Raw genomic sequence first — 21,114 nt, 5'->3', positions numbered from 1 at the left:
AAATATTAGTAAGTCAAGGAATTTGTTTTAAATGTTAATACTTACTTGCTGCTGACACAATTATTTTAGGACAGTGCATTTGGTTAAACACTAGGACCTTGTGACTAACACTAGGACCTCTCTATAGAGATATTTGGTTTGAATTTTGGCTCAGAGCATTGATCTGACTTTGGCTAGTGACTTAACCTTATCAGAACCTTCCTTGTTAGAAGACTGGAGAAGTGAATACTTTTTTGTGTTTTTTTTTGGCTGCACCACACAGCTTGTGGGATCTCAGTTCCCCAACCAGGAATTGAACCTGACCCCTGGCAGTGAGAGCACTGAGTCCTAAGCACTGTACCGCCAGGGAATTCCTGTAAATACATTTATCTCAGTAGGAAAATTAAATGAGATAATTCATATAAAGTGCTTATAATGATGCCTGGCAAGCAGTACATGCTCAATACATAAGTAATAGCTATTAATAAATATTATTTTCTTAATTGTGGATTTGAGACTGGAATTACTGAGTTTTTGCCATATATTGAAGGACATGTAGAAAAAGAACTACCTGATATGTATTTTTTCCTTAAATAGTTCGTTCTACACATAAGATCCAACACTTATAAATGTGTATAAATAAGTTGTTTGATTTAATCCCCACAATAAACCTTTTCAGTAAGTGCTATTACTAGTCTTGATTTATCTTTTTTAAATTTATCTTTTATTGAAGTAGAGTTGAATTACAATGTTGTGTTAATTACTGCTGTACAGCAGAGTGACTCAGTTATACATATATATATACATTCATTTTCATATTCTTTTCCATTACAGTTTATCACAAGATATTGAATATAGATAGCTCCCTGTGCTATACAGTAGGGATTTATCTTTTTTTTTTTTTTTTTTGCGGTACGCGGGCCTCTCACTGTTGTGGCCTCTCCCATTGCGGAGCACAGGCTCCGGAAGCGCAGGCTCAGCAGCCATGACTCACGGGCCTAACGCTCCACGGCATGTGGGATCTTCCCGGACCGGGGCACGAACCCGTGTCCCCTGCATTGGCAGGTGGACTCTCATCCACTGTGCCACCAGGGAAGCCCTATTATTATTATTTTTAAATTGAAGTATACTTTTAGGTACACAGCACAGCAATTCAGGCATATATATATATATATGTGTGTGTGTGTGTGTGTGAGTATATATATAACATACAGACATATTCTTTTTCAGATTCTTTTGCCTTATAGATTATTTAAAAATGTTGAGTATAATTCTGTGTGCTATATAGTATAGGTCCTTGTTAGTTATCTATTTTATGTATAGTAGTGTGTATAAGTTAATCCCTTAGTCTTGATTTATCTTAAGCAAACTGAGGCTCAAAGAGCAAGGATTCGCTCTATGCCATGTGGTTGGTAAGCAGTGGGAGGGTCACCAGTTTGATTCCAGTAAAGCTCACATTATTAAAAAATATATGAAACAGTTAAGGTACATAAAAAGTGTAAAGAATAACTGGGGACTTCCCTGGAGGTCCAGTGGTTAAAACTCCGCACTTTCAATGCAGGGGGTGTGAGTTTGATCCCTGGTGGGGGAACTGTGATCCCACATGCTGTGAGGTGTGGCCAAAAAAAAACACTGAACAGGAGAGTTGGTTATTAACTTTAAGCATGGATAGGATTGTTCCTGAAAAGTGTGAAGAACAAAAAGTCAGTGGGTTTTGACTTAGAATCCTCTAAGGAGTGGGCTCAGGAGGACACACCTACAACCAAGGGACAGCCATGCAAGCGTTGAGGCTCCAGGGGAGACCTAGATTATAGTTTCAGTTGAGAATCTCCTTGGGGATCCACAAAAGAGCAGGTTAGGTCTATAATATTTAAGGAATGATTGGATTTGGAGTTGAGAACTCATTTATAACCTTGGGGGATAACTACTTAAGATATTTGAATCTGGAGGGAATTTGATAGGATGATAGCTTGAGGCAGATTTGGGGTCTGACAGGCTTTTTGTCTTTTGTTGTTACATGAATTAACCCATTTATTGTAGGCTAGCAATGTTACCAATGGTGGACCTTCCACTTTCTGACAGTTCCTTCAGTCCGATTTTATAGCAATGGTAGGAGCGGTACTGTAGGTCTAGGCATCACCTGAAAGCTTTTCAGGAACCACGGCACCAGATCCCCAAAGCTCGTCTCTTCATTTCGGTTTTGCCACCAGAGAAGCAAGTGTACTTGGCGCGCTGGCTGATTTCCGTTTTCTTCACCATCTTCCTGAGGGAGGCAGCATAATGGGCCCATATTTACCGACAATCCTGACTTTAGTGCTTTTAGCATGGTCACCACAAACTAGGTCCAAGACCAGAGAGTGGGTTTTTATCTTTTTTTTTTTTTTTTTTTTTTTGCGGTATGCGGGCCTCTCACTGTTGTGGCCTCTCCCGTTGCGGAGCACAGGCTCCGGACGCACAGGCCTGGCGGCCATGGCTCACGGGCTTAGTTGCTCCGCGGCATGTGGGATCTTCCCGGACCAGGGCACGAACCCGTGTCTCCTGCATCGGCAGGCGGATTCTCAACCACTGCGCCACCAGGGAAGCCCGGGTTTTTATCTTTTTGACTGGGAATAAATTATACTGACTCTTAGCTCCGGAGGAAGAGGTCTAGGACAATGTCATCTGTGACTAGAGAGGTTTAGCTCTTAGGTCAGTTTTGTATATACATTTGGAACTAATCTGCAATTAACTTGGTTTTTGATTAAATAGAAATTGTCCCTCCCTTTAGTAACTCTCCTCCTTTGCCCCACCCCCAAGTTAGAGGAATTACTTTGGATACTAAGACCCTGTGACCAAATGAGGGTGGAGTTTTTGTTTGGGGATAAGAATAAAAACATTAGAAAAGCTGTCTGGATCTGACTGAGAGAATTGAGAAACATTTGAAGTTTCTTCCATGGCTCCTACTCGGCGCAAGCTTGGAAAAGCTGTAAGGCCGTATGGCAATGAGGTAGGGCATGTGGGGACGCATGCTGACCTAGTTCCTTAGACTCCCCCTCTCCTGGCTGACCCAGCCCTGCCTTTCTGTGGCCTTTGAACCCCTCACCGGGTGGCTCTAGGCAAACTGGAGAAACAGATCAGAGGCAAAGCTCAGAGAATGTTAGGGCTACAAAACTTGGTCGGGCAGGTATTCCCTTTTTATGCCTAAAAAAAGGAAAAAGAGAGTTTAATGGCTGGGATTATGGAGTAGGTAATTTCACTGCTATAGGAAAATAAGGTAGCTTTTTGCAGGCCCCCTTTGAAGGAGGATATTTTGGTGTGTGTGTGTTAAATGTTTATTTTAGAATCTCCTTAGGTGGATCTTTGATGAGTAGCTGGTTCATCTCTACTTTTGACTTAAATTTGGTTTTGTTATCAAGCAATTGTGGTGAGCATTGTATGGTGGTAGGTTGCAGAGCAGAGCTGACCTCCATGCTTCTTTTTAGGGAATGTGGGAGGGAAAATACAGTATCAGGCATGATTGTGTCATCTTAAAGTCAAAATTAATGGAGGCCCCAGTGGTTCTCCCCCTCAGAATTTTCTCCAAGCTCTCAATTTTCAGGTTGAGAACATAGATTTTGAAGGTGTCTCTACTGATTAGGAATAAATGCACTGTGGGCTGCTCCTCCTGTTCTACATGTTTTTAAAATTGTTTTTTACTCTGAGGGGGTTTATATTGGTGGGGGGGTGTGAAAAAAATCTTAGATATTACAAGGGGGCCACAGTATGTAAACATACCCACAATATCTGTGGTATTAAGATCTCACGGGGAGGGCTATTAGGGAAAAATATGTTTTAAAAGACTCCTGCAGGGACTTCCCTGGCGGTCCAGTGATTAAGACTCGCGAGCTTCCAATGGGGCGTGGGGGTGGCGGGGTGGGGTGTTAGATCCCTGGTTGGGGAACTAAGATCCCACATGCCCACAGGGCAGCCAAAAAATTTAAAAAAACCTAAAAGACTCCTGCAGTAAGGGAGGAAAAAGAATGAAAAGAAAGTTGAGAAACACACTGATCTACCTGTGTAGCAAAGGTCATAGTCCTGTAGGACCACGTCTCTGAACATGCTTTGAAAGTCTTTATTTTTTCATGTGATCTGGGTACCTGTTTCTTGATACAGGACATGCAGCATGTAAGGAATGTGAGTGTGTGTTGGGAGGAGCTAAGGAATGTGAGTGTGTGTTGGGAGGAGCTACAGTCAGATCTGGTCCACAGGGCAGGGTCATTTCAGAATAAAATACCCCTTTGCTCAGTGTCATTTGAGCTCCTTCAAGAGTGGATGTAAGAGTATCCTGATGATAGGAATGTGGAAAAATGACAAAATGGAGGGGGCCTGGGAACTATTGGACCCAGATCTGATCTAAGGAGTTCAACATTCCTGTTAGTTCAGAGTGCGAACAACCTATAATCTTGAAATGGGTATAGAGTGGAAGGCAGACAACTAGGGGACTTTTAATCACTTACTGTCTTGTAAACTGTACCCTTGGGCCCTTTTGGAGTAGCAGAGGACGGCAGTGGGACCAGAGGGGGAGGGGGTTGGAGGAGGAGGAGCAGAGACACAAACACAGGTGGGTAGGTGGCATGAGTTTGGTGTCCCCAGAGTGTACATGAAACTTGAGGGGATAAAACAGCCACCATTCCAATATTCTTGAAACACTTCACTTCCTTCAGAGAGTTGGCTTCTCTTTAGAGATAGATGTTAACAGTAATAATTTGAGATTCAAGATGGATGTTCAGGAAATATACTATACCTAAATAGATTAAATGTCAATAAAATCTTCATTTAAAAAAATGTAGCCATGGGGGCCTGTTTCGAGTAGTATTCTGGATTAGTGCTCTCAGTGGAGTCATAGAGACAGCTCCTTCCAGCTCACTAGATGTGTGCATTTCTTCCCAACTCTTGCTCAGGTGGTCACACTGATAGTTTACAATCTACCATGGTGGGTGTATTTACACCACAAAAATTGGCCAACCCTACAAAACAGGGCTTTCTCCCCACCACTTCCCAAGTTGATTGTTAAACATTTACCAGAATACCACTGAGTACAGTTTCTATAATACAAATGTTGACAGTTTTATGTACCCTTCCTGAAATATCTTAAACAAACATTAGCAAATACATATGTGCTCTGCTCTCTTCCTTTTGCTCTAATTTGTTTGTAATTTGATACTACATAAACTATTCTGCATTTAGGTTTTTTCACTTAACTGTACCCTAGAAATCTTTCCACAAAGTGCTTTGTCAATTTTGGTTCAATTTTAAAGGAAACATTAAAAAGTCAAAACAGTATTTAATCAGATCTGGGTCTAAATAGTTCCCAGGTCCCCTTGCTGTTTTCTCAGTTAGATATTGCTCCTAAACTCTTCCTATTCAGCATTAGTTTCTTTTGTATTCTTCCATAGTTTCTGGTGGTTTTTTTTTGGCCGAGTTTTATTAACACAAACTAAATGTGCACGTGTGGTGTCTATTCATTTTCTTCGCTGAGCAGCCTGGTGTTGGGATTGGTGATTGATGGCCAGCTGGAGGAGAGTTGTGAGCATCTCAGCATAGTAAGCTTTGTTGCACATCAACCTCACTTCAAGCTCCTTGACCAGGTGGACCAGAAACTTCTGGAAGCTGCTGGGCAGCATGTGCTTTGTTTTCTTGTTGCTCCCGTTGCTGATGTTGGGCATCAAGATCTGGCCCTTGAATCTCCTGCACACCCTGTTGTCAGTGCCTCTGTGTTTCCACCAGTTCCGCTTAATTTTGACATATTGGTCTGACTGTTGCTGGATGAATTTCTTTGTCCTCTTTTTGATGATCTTGGGCTTCACGGGGGCGCGTCTGAGGGTAGCCATGATAACGAGTTGGAGACGGCTGCCACCTCCGAAGGCAGTGCTGAGGAAGAGCTGTATTCTTTCAGAGTTTCTTTTTGCAAATATGAATGTGTATATTATTTCTTTTTATACAAAAGAAATATTTCATATACAAGTCCTATATATTTTTAAACATATTTTGGACATCTTTGCCTATTAGCTCTGGAACTTTTGATCATTCTTTTATTTATTTATTTGTTTATTTTTGGCTGCGTTGGGTCTTGTTGCTGCACACGGGCTTTCTCTAGTTGCGGCGAGCGGGGGCTACTCTTTGTTGTGGTGCACGGGCTTCTCACTGCGGTGGCTTCTCTTGTTGCAGAGCACGGGCTCTAGGTGCGCGGGCTTCAGTAGTTGTGGCACACGGGCTCAGTAGTTGTAGTTTGTGGGCTGTAGAGCGCAGGCTCAGTAGTTGTGACCCACAGGCTTAGTTGCTCTGCAGCATGTGGGGTATTCCCAGACCAGGGCTGGAACCCCTGTCTCCTGCATTGGCAGGCGGATTCTTAACCACTGTGCCACCAGGGAAGTCCCTATCATCCTTTTTTATAGTTGTAAGGCATAATATAGCTGTATCACAATTGAATTAGTCTGCCACAGATGGACACTGGGATATTTTCAGCTATTTGTTAAAATATACAAAGCTGTCAAACATGTAATTATATGCAGGTATAACTAAGATAAATTTCAAACTGCTGTATTAAAGTTGCACTTAATTTTGGTAGTTAATTATTGCCAAATTACCCTAGGAGTAATTGCATAGGGGTTGCACCATTTTGTACTTCCACCAACATTTTATGAAAATTTATCTCCCTACAGCTTGCCCAGGGGTCTAGGTGGTCAATTTTTTGTTGTTGTTGTTATTCTGATAAATGAAAAATGTTATCTGCGTCATTTTAATTTGCATTTCTTTTAATGTTGAGCACCTTTCCACAGTGTCTTCATCAGGGTTATATGAAGATTAAATGAGTTACTGCAAGTAAGGAGTATATTAGAATACAGCTAACTTTTTTTGAATTATAACTATTGTAATGAAATTGTGCTCTCTCAGTGATAGCTCATCCTCACTGTGCTCTTGAGTCATATGATCTAATTCCCATCACAATCATATATGATCTCTTAGAAGGAAGAAACTATAGTTTAGGCTAAGTACCATCTCCTGGGTCACACAGTTCCTAAGGATTGCTCTCTTCCCTTCCCCATCTTAGTGTTCAAGATTAATCAGTAATAGCACATAGGTTAGTTTCTTTTCTTTTCAACACTTTTATTTAAAAACAAACCTGTGTATAGTTTGTTTAGATGTATGTATACTTTATTTAGATGTATCTATTTAAATAAGTTGATTTTATGCATTTTAAAAAATTGAGGTATAGTTTATTTAAAATATATATTATAGTTGTATATAAAATATTTATATATAAAATATTACATAATTGTATGTTATAGTTTCAGGTATACAACATAGTGATTCAAAATTTTTATATAGATTATATACTCCATTTAAAGTTATTATAAAAAAAATTTTAAAAAAATAGTTATTATAAAATATTGGTTACATTCCCTGTGCTGTACACTAGATCCTTATAACGTATTTATTTTATACATAGTAGTTGATACATCTTAATTCCCTACCCCTATCTTGACCCTTCCCCCTTTCCTCTCCCCATTGATAACCACTGGCTTATTCTCTACATCTGGGATTCTGTTTCTGTTTTGTTATATTCATTCATTTGTTTTATTTTTTAGATAACACATATAAGTGATATCATACAGTATTTGTCTTTCTCTGTCTGACTTATTTCACTAAGAATAATATTCTCCAAGTCCATCCATGTTGTTGCAAATGGCAAAATTTCATTCCTTTTTATGGCTGAGTAGTATTCCATTGTATATAATATACCACATCTTCTTTATCCATTCATCTGTTGATGGACACTTAGTTTGCTTCCATATCTTGGCTATTTAAATAATCCTGCTATGAACATTTGGGTATATGTATCTTTCTGAACTAGTGTTTTCATTTTCTTTAGATATACCTAAGAGTGGAATCACTGAATCATGGGGTAGTTCTATTTTTAGTTTGTTGAGGAACCTCCATACTGTTTTCCACAGTGGCTGCACCAATTTATATTCCTACCAACAGTGTATGAGGGTTCCCTTTTCTCCACACCCTCACCAACATTTGTTACTTGTGGTCTTCTTGATGATAACCATTCTGATGTGAGGTGATATCTCATTATGGTTTTGATTTGCATTTCTCTGAAGATTAGTGACGTTGAACATCTTTTCATGTGCCTTTTAGCCATCTATATATCTTCAGAAAAATGTCCGTTCAAATCTTCTCACCATTTTTTAATTGCCTGCATTGTTTTTTATATTGAGTTGTATGAGCTGTTTATATATTTTGAATACTAACCCTTTATTGGTCATATCATTTGCAAATATTTTCTCCCATTTAGTAAGTTGTCTTTTCATTCTGTTGATGGTTTCCTTTGCAAAGCTTTTAAATTTAATTAGATTCCATTTGTTTATTTTTACTTTTGTTTCTTTTGTTTTAGGAGACAGATCCAAAAAATAATGACTTACTGCAAAGAGTGTCTGCCTATGTTTTCTTCTAGGAGTTTTATGGTTTCAGGTCTTACATTTTGTTCTTTAATCCACTTTGTGTGTATTTTTATATGTGGTGTCAGAAAATTTCTAATTTCATTCTTTTACATGTAGCTGTCCAGCTTTCCCAAGCACCACCTATTGAAGAGACTATCTTTTCCCCATTGTATATTCCTGCCTTCTTTGTTGTAGATTGACCATAAGTGCATTGATTTATTTCTGGACTCTCTATTCTGTTCCATTGCTCTATGTGTCTGTTTTTGTGCCAGTACTGTACTCTTTTGATTACTGTAGCTGTATAGTATAGTCTAAAGTTAGGCAGTTTGGGCTTCCCTGGTGGCGCAGTGGTTGAGAATCCGCCTGCTGATGCAGGGGGCGTGGGTTCGTGCCCCGGTCCGGGAAGATGCCACATGCCACAGAGTGGCTAGGCCTGTAAGCCATGGCCGCTGAGCCTGCGCATCCAGTGCCTGTTGCTCCGCAGAGGGAGAGGCCACAACAGTGAGAGGCCTGCATAACGCAAAAAAAAAATAAATAAAAATAAAAATAAATAAATAAATAAAGTTAGGCAGTTTGATACGCCTAGTTCTGTTCTTTGTTCTCAAGATTGTTTTGGCTATTCAGGGTCCTTTGTGTTTTCATACAGAAAATTATTTGGTAATTTTGATTTGGTATTTTGATAGGGATTGCATTGAATCTGTAGATTGCCTTGGATAGTATGGTCATTTAAAAAATATTAATTCTTCCAATCCATGAACACGGTATATCTTTCCATCTATTTGTGTCAGCTTCAATTTCTTTCATTAATGTCTCATAGTTTTCTGAGTACAGGTCTTTTACCTCCTTAGTTAGAGCTATTCCTAGGTATTTTATTCTTTTTGATGGGATTGTAAATGGGATTGTTTCCTTAATTTCTCTTCCTGATGGTTTGTTGTTAGTGTATAGATATGCAAGAGATTTCTGTATATTAATTTTCTGTCCTGCAACTTTACCGAATTCATTGATGAGCTCTTATAGTTTTTGGTAATTTTTTAGGATTTTCTATGTATAGTATCATGTCATCTGCAAACAGTGACAGTTTTACTACTTCTTTTCCAATTTGGATTGCTTTTATTTCTTCTTCTTTTCTGATTGCTATGACTAGGACTTCCAATACTATGTTGAATAGAAGTAGCAAGAGGGGCATCCTTGTCTTGTTCCTGATCTTACAGGAAATGCTTTCAGCTTTTCACCATTGAGTATGATGTTAGCTGTGGGCTTATGGCCTATCATTAATGGCCTTTATTATTTTGAAGTGTGTTCCCTCTATAACCACTTTGTGGTGAGTACATTATTTGGATGTTTTTTTTTTTTTTTTTTTTTGGCGGGGGGGTGCTGTGCTACACAGCTTGAGGCATCTTAGTTACCTAAACCTGGGTCCCTGGCAGTGAAAGTGCCAAGTCCTATCCACTGGACTGCCAGGGCATTCCGTTTTCTTAAAGTTTAGTTTTATAGTTAGCAGAGTATGGGACATGTTTTCATGTACTTATAAACTTGTGATACCCAGTGTTCTTTAAAAGCTACATGAGTTATAACTGAATAATAAAAGTCAGTTTTTTTTCTAATATGTATGCCAAGTATGTTCTATTACCTGCTTTGTCTTTGAAAAATGCAGGGGATCAAAGAATAAAACTATTGAAACAGCAGTGCAAGGGATCTAGATTGAGTAGCAAAACAAGAAAATCAGAAGATGCAAAATGAACTGTGAGTAGGTAGGGGTGGTCTAGAAACTAGAGGGTATCATAAAGTAAAGATCTACAGCACTATCAGAATTCTTGGAAGCACATTTTTATTTTTATCTTATTTTATTTTATATATATTTTTTATATCTTTATTAGAGTATAATTGCTTTACAATGTTGAATTAGTTTCTGCTGTACAACAAAGTGAATCAGCTATATGTATACATATATCCCCATATCTCTTGCCTCTTGCATCTCCCTCCCACCCTCCCTATCCCACCCCTCTAGGTGATCACAAAGCATCCAGCTGATCTCCCTGTGCTATGCAGCAGCTTCCCACTAGCCATCCATTGTACATTTGGTAGTGTATATATGTCAATGCTATATTCTCTCACTTCGTCCCAGCTTTCCCTTCTCCCCCGTGTCCTCAAGTCCATTCTCTACGTCTGTGTCTTTATTCCTGCCCTGCCACTAGGTTCATCAGTACTGTTTTTTTAGATTCCATATATGTGCGTTAGCATACAGTATTTTTCTTTCTTTTTCTGACTTACTTCACTCTGTATGACAGACTCTAGGTGCATCCACCTCATTACAAATAACTCACTTTCGTTCCCTTTAATGGCTGAGTGGTATTCCATTGTATATATGTGCCACCTCTTCTTTATTCATTCATCTGTCGATGGACATTTAGGTTGGAAGCACATTTTAAAAAATTGAAGTTTAGCTGATTTACAAGTTGTGTTAGTTACAGGTGTCCGGCAAAGTGATTCAGTTATACATATTTATATACATATTCTTTTTCAGATTCTTTTCCATTATAGGTTCTTACAAGATATTGAATATAGTTCCCTGTGCTATACAGTAGGTCCTTGTTGTTTATCTATTTTATATATAGTAATGTGTATCTGTTAATCCTGAACTCCTAATTTTTCCCTCCCCCTCCTTTCCCCTTTGGTAACCATAAGTTTGTTTTCTGTGTTGGTCAGTTGCTTTTTAATTAAGCTCATTAATTAATGAGACTGTCTTATGCGTTTAGCACATAAATTTTAAAAGGACCTCAAGATCGTCTCTGTAGGGGAATGTATAGTCAGTGTGTTTGAATATGCATACCTATAAAATTAAAAGCTTCAAGTAAAAAATAAAAATTCCCCTTTAATTCTATTTCACAGTGGTAACTATTATTAACATTTTAGGTTTATACTACCAGCTTTTTTTCTGAGCTAGACCAATTTGTGTTTGTGTGTGTGTGTGTGTGTGTGTGTGTGTGTGTGTGTGTGTCTGTGTGTTTGGCTGTGCTGCAAGGCTTATGGGATGTTAGTTCCCGGAGCAGGGATCAAACGCCAGCCACAGGAGTGAAAGTGCTGAGTACTAACCCCTGGGCCACCAGGGAATTCCCAGTGTTTGTGTGTTTTAAATAAAAAGGGATGATAATGTCACATGTGCATCCTATTTTGGTTAATGATATACTAGGAATATCGATACATAGAGTAATGGCTGCATATTTTTCACAATATGATTATATGAGTTCATTTCATTCTTTCTCTACTATAAATGTTATGTTGTATTATGATTTGCTTACATACATTTCTACTTTTTTAGTTTTGCAATTTGGATGGATGAAAACATGACATTTATTTTCATTTGCTTGTCTTCTAGTAAAGTTGGACAGCTTTTGATCCTTTTGATTTCCACCTAAGTGAATTGCATATGCCTATTCTTTCCTCACTATTCTATTGAGTCATTTTCCTTCTTAATTTGTTGGAGCTCTTTTTCATTAAGAATGGTAACTCTTTATATGTATTGTGAATATTTTCCCAGTCTGTCACTTGACTTTTCAATTTATTTTTGGCAATATTTCTCCTACCTTTATAAGTAGCTATACATATCAAGAAATAAATACATTTTACATCACGATTCAATGCACAAACACATACATAAAAATTTATATGATAATACTTACCTTTACTAAATGTAGTATACACATTTTTCTTTAATATTCTATTAAGAGACACTTGTCACAAAGCATGATATTGGTATTGGGACTCATAGGTTGTGATCAGCAATTTGAAAAGCATATTATGGTGTCTTTGCCTTTAAGATTGTTAATATCATATGTAGTCAAAGAATTCTATCTTTTCTTCTATGGCTTATCACTTTTTGCTCTTGCTTCGGAAGATTTTTCCTACTTTGTAAATTTTCTTATTCTTACATCTTTTTATATTTACATTATTAATGTATCTGGAATTTTTGTTGCATATTATGAGATAGGAATCAAACTTCCCTCATCATTATTAAGAAATTAATACTTTCTCTACTGCTTACAAATGCCAGCGTTTTAATAATAAATTATTAAAATATTTTAAAATTTAGTCTGTTAATTTGTTTATCTACCCTGCATGTTAAACTTATTGTTCTTTTAATATTAAAAATATTATAATATTGCTGTCTTTTTAAAAAAAATCGGCTATTATTTCATTTAGTTTTACAAAGTTGTTATTTAAATGTAATATAGAAAAATGTATACGTGATAATTGTATATTTTGATGACTTTTGACAAACTGAACATAGCCTATGTAACCTATACCCTGATTAAGAAATTAGGGGACTTCCCTGGTGGTCTAGTGGTAATGCACCTTACAAGGCAGGGACGTGGGTTCGATCCTTGGTGAGGGAACTAAGATCACACATGCTGCGGGACAACTAAGCCTGCATGCTGCAACTACTGAGCTCGCACACTCTGGAGCGTGTGTGCCACAACTAGAGAAGAGAAAACCCCCATGCCACAGCTAGAGAGAAGCCCGTGCACCACAACAAAGAGCCCCAGCGCCGCATCAAAAGATCCTACGTGCCTTGGCGAAGATCCCGCGTGCCACAGCTAAGACCCGATGCAGACAAAAATAAAAATAAATAAATAAAAAATAAAGCTTTTTTTAAAAGCCACAGTTAAAGAAAAAAGAAAGAAATTAGATATGGCCCTTCTGAACTCTGATTCTTTTTTTTAATCGATACTCCTGGTTTTTCTTTGGAGTCAGTTGTATAATCATCATTCAGTAAGAGGTCTCCTAATTTTTTATATTTAGATTTTACTGTCTTCAAGGCATTGACCAGAACATCCAGAGCCACGTTAAATATTATAGAGGTTATTTTCTATTTGCTCCTGACCAAAATGTCCCCTATTGTCTCCTCCTGTGGTATAATTTTAGATGAGCTATTTCAAGGTTTAAAAAAATAACGATTAGAGGGGGAATAATGATTCCTTAGTGGGTACAGTGTTTCTATTAAGGATGATGATAACGTTCTGGAATTAGAGGTGATTGTTGCACAACACTGTGAATAAGATCAGAATTACACAATTTCAAATGGTAAAATGATGAATTTTATTTCATGGGAACTTCATCTCAAAACAATTTTTTAAAAGGGGAGTCACTACCCACTCACCAGAATGGCTGATGTGTAAAGACAGAAAATACTAATTGTTAATAAGAATGTGAGCTCATTGTTAATAAAAATTGAAACTCATAATTTCTGGTGGGAGTGTGTATTGACAACCACTGTAGAAAATGATTTGGCCTATCTCCTAAAGTACATGCATATATACACACACTGAATGACCGAGCAGTTCCACTCCACACAATGTATGTACAAGATCACCAAAATATAGCAGTAATGTGTTATAGTAGTGTTCTTTGTTATTTATAGCCAAAAACTAAAAATAAATGTCCATCTACAGTAGAATAGAGATATACATTGTAGTATATTCAGTCAATGAATTACTGTATAGCAGTAAGAATGAATGGATTACAGTTAAACTTGACAACATGGATGACTCTCAGAAATATAATTTTGAGTAAAAGGAAGTCAGCTGTATAAAGTTGGGAAATAAGCCAAAGAAATCTATGATAGATGTGATAGCAGTAGCTACCCTTTGACAGTGGAGTGATGACTAGATGTGTTTTTTTTTTAATTAAAAAAATTTTTTTGGTTATTTTTATTTTTTTATTGAAGTATAGTTGATTTACAATGTATTAATTATTGCTGTACAGCAAAGTGATTCAGTTATACATATATATACACATTCTTTTTTATATTCTTTTCCTTTATAGATTATCATGGAATATTGAATATAGTTCTCTGTGATTTACAGTAGGACCTTATTATTTGTTAGATGTAAGTTTCTTGGTTGGGATCTGGGTATATAGGTGTTCATTCTGTGAAAATTCAACAAGCTATATATTTATGATTTATATGTTTTTGTGTGTGTGTGTTCCACTTCAGTACAGTTTGTATTGAAATAATAAGTATTGTTCATTGAATGGAATCAATGTAAAAATATTTTTAAATTTTATTTTGGAAAAAATGAATATACCAAAATATTAGCAGTCATGGGAATATGATGGTTTCCACCTCTCTTTTTTATCTTTCCCCTTTTTGGTATTTTATAACTTCTAAAAATGTAAATAGTGAAAATAAAATGTTTTCAGGGACTTCACATTTAGTTGCTTTTAAATTGTAAAGTTCTTACAGCTCTTACTCAGATATTGGAACAGATTATAAGAGTAATTTCTCTGTTTATTTTATAGGCAGATTTTGACAACAAACCAGTAAATGGCCCCAAGTCAGAATCCATGGAATACAGTAGTTGTGGTCATGAGGAAGAAAAAAGATTGGAATTAAATTCATGTCCCTTAGAAAATGTAACTAAAAATGAAGAAAGTATGACAGGTATTGAAGTGGAAAAGTGGACACAAAACAAGAAATCACACTTAACTGATCATGTTAAAGGAGAATTTAATACAATTAAAACAGAAGCTGAAAATTTGAAAAGCTCTGAAGATGACAGGAAAAAAATCCTACTTACTGACCTCCTTGAACCTCAAAAGTTGTTTGCACAAACTGTAAGAAATGGCATTAAAAATGTACACTATTTGCCAACTGAAACAAATTTGTCTTTTAAAAAAATCAACATTGAAGAACTTGGGAAGGCATTTGAAAACAATACTTATAAATTCCTGAAAGATACTGCAAACCATAACAATGCCATGAGCGCCATTGCTACTAGTGCGAACTGTGATCATCTCAAGGGGAGAAGTAATGTTTTGGTCATTCAGAAGCCTGGCTTTAATTGTAAGTCTTTTCCAGATCCTGCAAACTGCAACTTAAATAGTCATACTAGTATACACAATGAAAGTGATCAACCAAAATCCCTAGAAATTATAACAAATAGAGAACTGAAAGAAGGATCAACACTTCAACCAAGTCTTCTATCCCTAATGAAAGATAGGAGATTAACGCTAGAACAAGTAGTGGCCATAGAAGCTCTAACACAACTTTCAGAAGCCCCATCAGAAAATTCCTCACCATCGAAGTCAGAGAAGGATGAAGAAACAGAACAGAGAACAGCTAGTTTGCTTAACAGCTGTAAAGCTATCCTGTATTCTGTAAGAAAAGACCTCCAAGACCCAAATTTACAAGGGGGGCCACAAAGCCTTCATCACTGTCCATCTCTGGAAAAGCAAAGTTCATGCAACACATTGATGTTCAATGGCCAAAATATTTCTAAGTCACACAACAGCTCATCTAGTGACCAAGCATCCACAAAGGCACAGGAATATTCAACAGTCTCAAATTCAGTATCTGTTTTTATACCAAATTCAAATTCATCTAAAACCGATACCAATAAAAATGTTGCTCAAGGTAGAACTGCTCTTGACAGTTCCAAAAATTTGCATCAGTTGACAGCAACAACTAATAAATTGGAGTATTGTAACCAGTCACTGGACAGTAGCATCAAGTTGGACTCAAAGGATGATCCCTCATGTCAAGATACAGTTCATAGTAAAATAGAAGAAGATGTTGCTGCACAGTTAACACAACTTGCATCAATAATTAAATTCAATTGTATAAAACCGGAGGACAAAAATGTTGAAAGTACACCAACAAGCCTTGTTGCATATAATGTACAGCAAAACTATAGCCAGGAGAAGGGCACAATAGAGCATAAACCACCTTCCAGTGTACAAAATAATCAAGGACCTTCAGTAACAAAGCAAAAGAACACAATCCAGAAAAAGACAAAATCTACCCCATCCAGAGATCGACGGAAAAAGAAGCCTGTGATCATAAGTTGTCAAGAAAATGACCAGAAAAAACGGGAACAGTTGGCATATGAATATAGTAAGTTACATGACATTTGGATAGCATCTAAATTTCAAAGATTTGGTCAATTTGGTCCACATGACTTTCCTATTCTATTGGGAAAAATTCCTCCCCTAACCAAAGTATGGAAACCACTGACTCAAAGGAGCTCAGCATTAGAACACAAAAAATTATTTCCTCCACTCACTCAAATAAAATTTGAGCGGTATTATCCTGAATTAGCCCAGGAGAAGATGAAGGTTGAACCCTTGGATTCTCTCCCCATAATCCAGTTAAAAACAGAATCCAACGGACAGGCGTTTACAGAAAATGGATATGCTCAGGTACAGCCAACAGTGAATGTCAATCAGAAAGCTCATCCTTTACTCCAGCCAACCTCTCCAACTAACCAGTGTGCTAATGGGATGGCTGGTAATGATCAAACACAGTTCCAACAGGATGTTAAAGACCAAGTCACACATCAGAGGCTGCCGACATTGCCTGGTATCTCTCATGAGACCCCTTTACCGGACCCAGCACAAATTCTCAGGAACCTAAATGTAGTATGTTCAGGTGGAATTACAGTGGTTTCTACCAAAAGTGAAGAGGACGTCTGTTCATCTAGTGTTGGGGCATCAGAATTTTCCCCAATAGACAGTGCACAGAAAAGTTTTAATGATTATGCGATGAACTTCTTTACTAATCCTACAAAAACCCTGGTGTCCACAACAAAAGATTCTGAATTGCCTACCTGCAACTGTCTTGGTAAGTGAGTTTCTTCATTTTCTTGCATTAATGGCCTCAAGTCGTGACTGAATCAAGTTTGTTTTACCTTTTATATATGACATTTTTGCCCCATTCATATTCTAGCTAGGATGGACTAAATAATTCTATACCCATTTTTCTGTGGGACTTTTATTGATGCTGCTCAGATAAATGGGAAATCCAACTGGTAATTTGGAAACTTTCTTAAGTGGAAAATTTGATTTCTCTCAAGCTAGATGTCTCTCAAGTTGTTTACTGTGCATATCATAAGAATGAAGTCCCTTAATACATTATCACAGTTTATTCTTCCTATATTCAAAAGAATTTCAACCTTTAAGTCTTTTGTTTAAAAATATATATTTTTAAATTGTGCAATATAGCATGCATACAGAGAACATAAAATATATATACAACTTAACAAATAACTATTAAAAAAAGTATCTGTGTAATTGCTAACCCGATCAAGAAGCAGATGGTTCATTAGTATATTCCAGAATGGATGGTTAAAGGATTGATTGGAAGGATAAAGTAAGTATATCATTCTGATATTTTTTTAACCACAATAGAAAAAATAGTGAAGTGTAGCAATGACTTTTAGTTCTTGATTTTTTTCAAAGTGCATTTGATATTCTGAAATGAATCCTTCCATTTCTCTGCTCATCATTCAACACTCAGTTTTGACAGCCTTCCACATACCAGGCACCAAAGATAGGCTCCTCTGAGAATGAAGAGCCTCCAAGGAGGAGGATCTGACAATCTGGAAGGGGTGGCAATGCTGTCTGAGTGGGGTCAATTTGGCAGAATGAGAGATTCTTGGACCAAGGACAGAAGATTGTAATAATGATAATGGCTCCTATTCCAGATCTTTTACTGCAAGTCTGATAACTGTCCTACACCCTTGACTTGTTATATTCACAACCACCCACCAAAGGGAATGCTTATTATCCCCATTTTACAAGTGAGGAGACTGAGTCAGAGAAGTTCACAGCTAGTAAATGATTAAACTGGAATTCAAAGCCAGGCTGTCCCAGCTCCAGCAGCTGTTATTTCTAACTTCCATCCTCTGTTGCTTCAAAAATCTGAAGTGAAAAAGAGACTGTTTCTCTGAATATCATTTAAAATGGAAAAAAGTTCTTTAATTTAAAATGCCAGTAAGATTTATATACCTGAGCTCATCTAATTTGACTGCATACTTAAATTTCAATAGGATGATTGTCTAGTTTCAAGACCCTTTCCTTATACATACTACCTTATCACAGTGACAGAGTCAAGGCAGCCAGGCATTCAAAGTTTATTCAGTATCTGCAATGGACCTGGAACTGTTGAATACACTTGTCAGTTACATGTTTTCCTATAATTGTTACATTTGAGGTTATTGTACTCATTGTGTAGAAATCGGAACTTAAAAAGAGAAACAAAAAAGTAGACTTCAGAAATCATCCAAAGTGAGGGTAAAGGATCCCAATCATATCTGAGGGTAAAGGATTTCTGTGAAAGTATTATTATGTTCTAGCAAAATTAGAGTAATTAACCTTTAGATCAATGTTCCTCAAATTTAGCACTATGGGCATTTTAGGTGGGATAATTCTTTGTTGTAGGGGGACCACCTTATCTATTGTAGGCTGTTTAGTGGCATCCCTGGCCTCTACTCACTAGTGATACACACACACACACACACACACACACACACACACGGGTACACGTTTGCAGTTGTCACAACCCAAAATATTGCCAAATGTCCCCGTTGGCAAAAATACCCCTGATTAAAAACCACTGCTCTAGATTACCAATAAGTTAAAAGTTATTCACCGTATCTTGCTTAAGTAGCCACAGAAATAATTCTATATTTGATGTCCAATTAAAATAGTAAGTGAAAATAGACACTTTGGTGTAGGTAGACATTCATTTCCCAGTGATTGTAGTTAGACATGAATCTCAGAGGCCAAGTTTTAAAATACCATTTTCTAAGAACTATGTAATTTACACAAAAATTCAAATGGTACAGAAATATGGTGCAAATGTCTTTTTCTAGAGAAAAACGGCTGTTATATTTTTTCTATATAAATTAACATTATTAGTGATTTTAATTTTGTTGACAGTTTTACAAAATTTAAGGCTTTTAAAACATACTATTTAACTATTACCTCATTGAAAGATGTTGAGTGTTTTTCTTTTTTAATATTACGTACAATTGTAACAAGGAATATTCTTGTATACGTGTGTATTATAAATACATAATTGTGCGCATGTGTAATAGAATAAAATCTTAGCAGTGCAACTGTCAGGCTCAATTTTAATAGGATTCTGAGGCCAAGCTTTTAAGATGTATTGCTCTGGGGTAGCTTAATTTTGTACCTCAATTTTTATGGAATTTTTTTAAAGCAGGAGATCTGAGAATAAATATGAACCACAACTTAAAATATGTTTTTCCTCCTCTGATTCTTAGAAAGAGTTGATTAATTAGGAGCAGAAAGAAAGGGATAAGTTAAATTCCAGGGCCTATTGTCCTAGACTTTAATTACTAAAGCTTACCAAAATCTTGTCAAGATTCATTGTTCTGAATTGAAAAAAAAAACAAAAAACAAAACTCTTCCTTGCCCCTATGCAATTCTGTAAAGTTTTGGGTCTAATAATCTTATTCCTTCCACAGATCGAGTTATACAAAAAGACAAAGGCCCATATTATACACACCTTGGGGCAGGACCAAGTGTTGCTGCTGTCAGGGAAATCATGGAGAATAGGTGAGGAAATATGCTTCCCTGTTAAAATCATTCATTATTGGGGATCTGACTCAATGCAGAGAAATCATCTCTGGCAACAAACCTGAGGTGAATGGAAAACTTTCAGGAGCATGAGTTTGATGTTTCTTAGGGCCCAGGAAAAGCATAGAGTCCTGGTGTCCCTGCTGAGTCACTCACACAAGCCATTGGGCACTCAATAAGACCTTCACAAAGAAAGGCTATCTTTGTTAAATGCAGACATACTTATTTTTATATTATTGTATAATGGTAGAAATAGTTAAAATTACCTCTGTCAACACTGCATTCACATTACTTTTGCTTGTCTTGGAGTCAGGCCATTTTTTAAAAGAGTGATCCTTAAGGACAAGTAAACAGAACTGGATAACAAATGAAAATATCTGCTACACGAAAGTAAATTTTTCAAAGTTGTAATTATGAGTGTTTGAATTTTGTACTTCTGTAAATCTATATCTTATGCACATGAAGATGTTAAAAGTGTATTGCAATTATTTTCCCTTCACTGTGTTTCATACTCAGGTATGGTCAAAAAGGAAACGCAATAAGGATAGAAATAGTAGTGTACACGGGGAAAGAAGGAAAAAGCTCTAATGGGTGTCCAGTTGCTAAGTGGGTAAGTATTTTGCATTTATACATTTTTCAAAATGGATATATTCCACATATAAACTAAATCAATTTCTTTCCATGAAGATGTGGACTAGAAAAATACCCACCCTCATTATTCCCAGGGAAAAAAGGAAGCTATTTGTCTTAGCCTGGGCTTTTTATGTTAATGAACAAAAGGGTATGGCCATTCTCAGTTGGTATCTTGTGATATAGGGTCATTAGTCTTAGAGTTTTTTGTTACTTTTAGAGAGCATTCAGTGCATTTATAATTAGACAGCATAAATAAATGGTACTAAATTATATATATTGTTCCCTATATCTTATTTTTTTTTGCACATTCTTTTTCATATTCTTTTTCATTATGGTTTATCATAGGATATTGAATATAGTTCTCTGTGCTAGACAGTAGGACCTTGTTGTTTATCCATTCTAGATATAAAAGCTTACATCTGCTCACCCCAACCTCCCACTCCATCCCTCCCCCGGCACCCTCCCCCTTGGAGACCACCAGTGTATTCTCTATGTCCCTGATTTTGTTTCTGTTTCATAGATAGGTTCATTTGTGTCATATTTTAGATTTCACATATAAGTGATATCATATGGTATTTGTCTTTCTCTTTCTGACTTACTTTACTTAGTATGATAATCTCTAGCTGCACCTATATCTCACTTTTATCAGTTATTT

General features: G+C 36.8%; 1 protein-coding gene across 3 annotated transcripts in view; it reads left to right on the top strand.

The window, feature by feature from the left end:
* The window catches only part of TET1 (tet methylcytosine dioxygenase 1), a 138,834-nt gene that overhangs the window by 72,674 nt on the left and 45,046 nt on the right, over window positions 1-21,114 (top strand). For all 3 annotated transcript variants that reach the window (XM_067025477.1, XM_059052655.2, XM_059052653.2), the window contains 3 exons: window positions 14,745-17,064; window positions 19,715-19,805; window positions 20,343-20,436. In XM_067025477.1, coding sequence (XP_066881578.1) covers window positions 14,790-17,064; window positions 19,715-19,805; window positions 20,343-20,436 — 2,460 coding nt within the window. In that variant the 5' untranslated portion in view covers window positions 14,745-14,789. The remainder of the gene's footprint in view (window positions 1-14,744; window positions 17,065-19,714; window positions 19,806-20,342; window positions 20,437-21,114) is intronic.

This window comes from Kogia breviceps, chromosome 2 (genome assembly GCF_026419965.1).
Source record: "Kogia breviceps isolate mKogBre1 chromosome 2, mKogBre1 haplotype 1, whole genome shotgun sequence".
Taxonomy (NCBI): Eukaryota; Metazoa; Chordata; class Mammalia; order Artiodactyla; family Physeteridae; genus Kogia; species Kogia breviceps.
This window is presented reverse-complemented; position numbering and strand designations above follow the sequence as displayed.